Source organism: Lepisosteus platostomus, chromosome 17, assembly GCF_059453375.1.
Source record: "Lepisosteus platostomus isolate fLepPlt1 chromosome 17, fLepPlt1.hap1, whole genome shotgun sequence".
NCBI lineage: Eukaryota > Metazoa > Chordata > Actinopteri > Semionotiformes > Lepisosteidae > Lepisosteus > Lepisosteus platostomus.
Window position 1 is genome coordinate 10,931,977 of NC_142627.1, and position 5,839 is coordinate 10,937,815.

The 5,839-nt window shown below is 37.9% G+C and overlaps 1 protein-coding gene across 2 annotated transcripts; it reads right to left on the minus strand.

Annotated features, from left to right (window-relative positions):
- Nucleotides 1-3,946: 3,946 nt before the first annotated feature.
- Nucleotides 3,947-5,335, minus strand: map1lc3c (microtubule-associated protein 1 light chain 3 gamma). Of its 2 annotated transcripts, none has more exons than XM_088610040.1 (4): nt 5,180-5,335; nt 4,992-5,047; nt 4,792-4,898; nt 3,947-4,367 (listed from the first exon to the last, which is right to left on the minus strand). In XM_088610040.1, exons 1-4 carry the CDS (start codon nt 5,235-5,237, stop codon nt 4,166-4,168), a joined length of 423 nt encoding a protein of 140 aa, XP_088466166.1. In that variant the 5' UTR covers nt 5,238-5,335; the 3' UTR covers nt 3,947-4,165. The 2 variants fall into 2 exon arrangements, with proteins under 2 accessions (XP_088466166.1, XP_088466165.1); XM_088610039.1 differs by having other exon boundaries at nt 5,156-5,319.
- Between the last annotated feature and the right edge of the window lie 504 nt (nt 5,336-5,839).

Sequence of the window (5,839 nt, forward strand, 5' to 3'; positions counted from 1 at the left end):
TATGGGAGCTCCGAAGAGGGGAAAAAAACATCAACCGCAGATTCGTGCTTTATTTTTTTAAATTTGGAACTCTATCAAATCCCCCGCGAACTTTCTTCTCTCTGAGTTCTTGTTTGGGTTTGTTTGTACATGTAAATGTAACGTCAGTAATGTGAATTCAGGATGGCGTAAAGGATTTAAAATGCTTGCCAGCTCTGAAATACGCCACTTCTAATACATTCAATCCCACAGGTAATGTGTGTAACAGTGTAATTCTCTCAAGAGCCGGGTACAGTTATCTTTACTTGCCTTCATTTGTATTCAGAACTGCTCTGCTTCTAAAGGGAATTAGCTTGCTGCAGGAGGATTCGAGTGTTGAACAGAGCGAGAGAGCTCTCTTGTGGTGATCTCAGTTACTGCTTCTTACAGCATCTAGCATCTGCAGGTGCTGTGATCCAGAGTAATTTATCATTCCTATTCATACCCTGACATGAAATGCCTTGGGTGTGTCTATATATATATAGTGAACTGATCTGGTTAATTGAAGAACACTGATTTCTGCTTCATGCTACAGGCTATGTGATATACTGTACAGTAATGTAATAAACATGCATCATGATACAGGTGTTTTGCATTCTATACACTGGTGTTAACATGACCGAGTGAATACAGATCTAGACTAATACTCTGAGTTCAATCTCAATCACAGTGTTGTCAGGACATTTTATAGCCTTTTAAAGTGCAACCTGTAATCAGCAGGTGTACTGTAAATGCCACATACTGTAAATTGCTTACACTAAACAATTACTTTGGTCTCTTGTATCTAAGATAAAATGTATCTAAAAGCTACCTGTATACATAGAAAATCATCAATGTTTCAGCTCAGTTCTCATTTCCTCAAACAAATATGAGATTGAATGTTTTAATGCAAGCTTAATGGATAAGGAGCAGGATGATCATTGGGTGGAAATGAAGAAACTTTCACAAAGTACTCTTTTTGTGGAAAAAAATTGGGATTAGTGCTGTTTTTTAATTTTACTGGAATCTTTATACAAAGCCTTAAGCAGCAAGGAAATGAAATGGCAGATCATAAATGCAATTGGATTTGACAAATAGTAGCAAAACTGACATGCCTATCTATGAATGAAAATAAGCTAATTTCAGATTTAATGAAGTAAGCTGTATAGTCCAGTGATGAGGACATTGAAAACATAATATCCAGACATGATTTCAACTCACTTAGAAAAGAACTGGAATAATTTTCACTATGTGGCTTTAATAAACTAAACATAATCTGAGATCAAATTGATTATTTTTTTTACTTTGTTACATTAACAAAACATCATTTGATTTTAATTTCAATAAACAAAATTCTCAGACTTACTTTTACTGTTCATACATTACAGTGTGTATGTGAGCTGAAGGGGAATTTTTGTCACATTGCAATTTAAGTTGTCACAGAAATATTCAAACATTAAATAAGTTAACCTGTTACTTTTTGTAAACATTTAACCAGTGCATAAACCCAGCAGACCTTATAAAAGCTCCAGTTGTTTCATTTTAGAGTGACATGTGAACATGTGATGAACAGTTGAATAAACATTTTCTCCGTGGTGTTGAACAAAACCCTCTGCTGCTTGAAGAAGATTGAGTTCATTTAAAGCCAAAAGATAATTCTTGGTCTGAATCTTCCTACCTTAAGAATACCACCCCTTTTCGTTCCAAAAATGACAACACAAAACGATGACTGTGTACTCTATGATGTTTAACTGACTGTATTAGACAACATAGAATCAAAAACAAAAATCATGATTACATCATGTTAAGAAAACCCTCCTGCCCATTCGGAAACATTGTGGGAATATATTACGTTTCCTTTTTTTTACATCCACATGTCCTGGAACCCTTGTCAAGATCAGAGAAACCATGCATGCCAAAATACACCAGATATTTTGGCCAAAAACCTGGTTCTTTTTCTCAAGAAACTCAAGCTTGGCCAAAAATTAGCAGTTCAGCTAGACAATGATCCAGAGCTTATGTTTTTACATCTGCATTTGTGATTCTAACTCAAGACAGCTCACTAGTGGAAACCAAATGATCTGAAGGACTTACAGTAATGCAATTATACAAAAAGTAATGTTCATAAATTTCCCCGCTGAACCGTGAGAGCACAGTACAGGAGGTGTCAGTGTAATCCCACCAGAGCAGGATTTACAAAATATTAATAATAGGGTTGTTCTGGAAATAAATATGACCCTCATGTTTTCTGGACTTACAGTACTTATTACATAAAAAACTTTGCCCTGTGCAATGTTATTAATATTACCGTATAATTTATTTGGAATATTTAATTAACTTTATTAAGTCTGTAAATCTTTCAATTATTTGGTATTGATCCTATTTCATCAGGGATATGAATACAATTGAAGGGCACTAAATATTATATAATACATCACATAATGTTGTTTTGTTTTATCATCAGGGTTTGAAAAGTTACAGTACAATAAGCCACCTGTTCCTTTTGTCTTAAAGTGTATTGTACATTAAATTACAAAACACCAGACCATGAAGCCTCCTTTTCTTAATGTATTTTCCAACATAAATCACCTTTTTGGAAAGGTTCCAGCTGTAATCTTTGATGGCCAGCCTGTTAAGAAAAGTATGCATTTTATGTCTTCTAATGCTTTCGATGATTAAAAATGTATGACTTGTCTAAACAAATATCTCAAAACTTTGGCCTTAAGAAGTACAAGATGTCTTCTACGTAGCTCACCTTTATGCTTGAAGAATTTGTATCTGTTATTTTACCAGTACTGAGCCTGAGTAAATTGTACTCAATTTTGATCAAATTCTCAGTTGCAATGACTAATAACTAATTCTTGCATAACTCCTAATGCAATAAATTTTAAAGGGTTAAAATAAGTGATGTTAAAGAGCGCCCATTTAAGCATCAATACATTTACTAGAGAGCAATCTAAGTGAAGGCTATTGTTTGAGGGTAAAACAGACATGTCCCACCCAGAATTAACACCCACAACTCTCTAGTGTGGAGGCCAGAACCCTCACCCCTCATTCTTTTCCAGGGTGGAGCTGGGTTCGCATTGTTTTTAATGCATGTGCTGCCCCCTTTTCATTGCTATTGGGGAAAGTAGTGTGCTACACATGCTCATGCTTGCATGAGCACTGGCCTGTTTTTTTTTTTTTAAAGCACATGGGTCTATAAACAGCCCACAGCTGAATTGCAAGAGTGTCCTTCCTTCTCAGATTTCTCTCCGAATATAAAAAAAAAAGTCTTCTGGCAAGATGAGAGGTGCACTGTCCACCTCTTTCCCAACCAGAAGCAGCTGCAATGTTACTGCTTTGCACTTAGCAGCTCATCTTTGGCGAAAGCCAGTGTAAACCTCTGCAAATGCAATGGAAAGCAAACTGGTTAAATGTTCTCATTCCAAATACACTAACTTCATTGCAGGAAACAAAAGTCCAGGTGGGTTTATGCACCTTTTATCTGTCTGTTTAATGTGTTGAAAAGAGAATTTTACACTAAGTTGATAGACATGAAATTGCGAATAATATTCTTGTTTCATTTAAATAGAGGTTGTCATTTGAAGACTAGGACCAGTGTAAAGCACGTGTGTGAGTCACATGCTGCAAGTCCCATTAAAACCAACTGCTGATGGAGCAAAGCAGATCCAGCCATTTTCCCCAAACCAGGGCTGCAGGGGAGCCAGAGCCTATCCTGGCACACAATGGGCACAAGGCAAGGATACAGGAGAAGCCATTACAGGGCCCACTCCCACTCCCACCAGGGCCAGTACATCACTGGAATATGTGAGGAAACCCACAAGCTCCACACCAATAGCACCTCAGAAACTGAACCCAGTGTTCCATCACTGTGAGGCAGCAATGCTAACTACTGTGCCATCCCAAATCGGGTCATTAAACACTAATCGAATAAGCAGCCCAGCAGTTCAAGAATTCTACAATTTATTTTACTCAATTAAGGGAAAAAAAAAAACACCACCTTAAAAATACCTCGATTACAAAAACAGCCACATAAAATTTTTTTAAATACAAACTCCACAAAGGTTTGCCATCATCTGGACCTGCCGATGTTCCCCCTTGAAATAACACCTCAGCGTTGTGATGTGTCCAATGCTACAGTTAAGCCGAGGTTGTAGGATTGTCTTCATCCGGCCTTTGATAGTTCAACAGCAACACACTCTGTGCAAGAGCCAAACATCTCCTGAGATGCATAGGTCATATACAGAAAGCCATCTTCGTCTTTGTTATCCTTGTACACTTCGGCCATGGTGAGAGACATGCTGGCTAAGCTGCTGTTGTTGACAAGGAGGTAAAACGCTTGACTTGGTGTGAGAGACATCCGGTTTCTGAAACATGATCAGGTTAAGATAGGTTTTAACATTTTTAAAGAAGTCTTTTGTCCCTTTCTCAATAAAACTGCTCAATTAACTTTTGCAAAATGTAGTTCCCCCAAACACTGATGTTATGATTTCAGGATTTATGCTGCACGTGTATGGGAGAAGGCAAAAACATTTTCACAGTAGTGGGGGGGAGGTAACCCCCCCAAAGTGCTTTTTCAGAATTTTATTCAAGTCTGCTTAGACTTGAAAATCATTAGTTAACACCACTTCTGTAGATGAGGAAACCCGACCTACTGTGCAAATGTTTGCCTTTAACACAGCACGCAGGTTTTTGCAAGCAAGATTTTGAACTCAGGTTATATCTGGTTTTTTAACAAGCTGGCTGGAGCTTGATGAACGCAATCAGTCTCAACCCCAAGATATAACTCACCTAATTATCGTAATAAACTGGGTCATAGTAAGTTCTTGGGGGACCAAAAACTTTGTTTTATCCAGGGAAGGAAGATACTTCTCTCTGTGGTATCGCTCCACGATCACCTACGGAAAGAGAGGGGGGAAAAAACCAACTAAGAACAGTTGTCTCATTAACAAACGAAACAAGTTTGCAACAAGTTCAGAAAGAGTTCTCACAGGAATCTTAGTCGGGAATTTTAACCGAATCCCAGCAACTTCCTCCTTTCTGGTTGCTGGAACGAGAGACGCAATAAAATCACCTTGGAACACACACACACACACAATTGCATCTAGGAAGACAGAGAGAGAACAGCATTATTCCCAATTAAAGGAGTGCTTACGTCGCACTGAAGAAGCGAACTCACCCAAGCTTTTCCTTTGCTTGAAGGGTTTGGCGTGTTGGCTTTTTTCCGAAGGAGGCATCTTGATAGGCGATTCCACTAACCTGAAATTGCCCTGCTTATCATAGCACTGGAATTGTAGAAGGTTAGCTAGCTGGCCGAATTTAAATGCCCTGTTCGCGCTGACGTCATTTCGCGGCGTGGCAGTGTAAATAGCCCATCGCTAATTGCATTGGCTGTCAGATGCTCGATCACGTAGTGAAAAACACCGTAAGGAAGTTGGAGAAATATGGAAGAGTTCTTTTTGTGGTGGTAATCTGACACTCTTACTTTCCAGAAAAATGCAACAACGTATTGTTTGCAAATTTTTAAATGTAAAGGTACGCAATCTACAAGATAGATAAGGGGTAATGCACATTTGAACACTACAAACTGCATTTATTAGTCTTCCGTCAAAATCTGTTTCTGAGTTTAGTGGTAAATTCACTTCGAGTAGAATTTAAATGTCTTACAGTAACCTCTTTAGGCGTTCATCTAAATTGCAATTACTCCATCTTCAAAATAGAGTTTATATATTGAAGATCATACAGAGGAAATAAATCTAGGGATTTGTTTTCATTATGTGTTCAGATTCGCTCAGATAACAGACAAGGTATTGTATGAGTTATGATAGTCTTTCGCTAA

Excerpts from the sequence above, each read along its gene's own strand:
- map1lc3c (XM_088610039.1), bottom strand. The coding sequence starts at position 5,237 with ATGCCTCCTTCGGAAAAAAGCCAACACGCCAAACCCTTCAAGCAAAGG. Across the intron at positions 5,048-5,155 it reads GTTCGCTTCTTCAGTGCGAC|CAACCAGAAAGGAGGAAGTT; the intron begins GTAAGCACTCCT and ends CTCTCGTTCCAG. Across the intron at positions 4,368-4,791 it reads CAGTTTATTACGATAATTAG|AAACCGGATGTCTCTCACAC; the intron begins GTGAGTTATATC and ends ATCATGTTTCAG.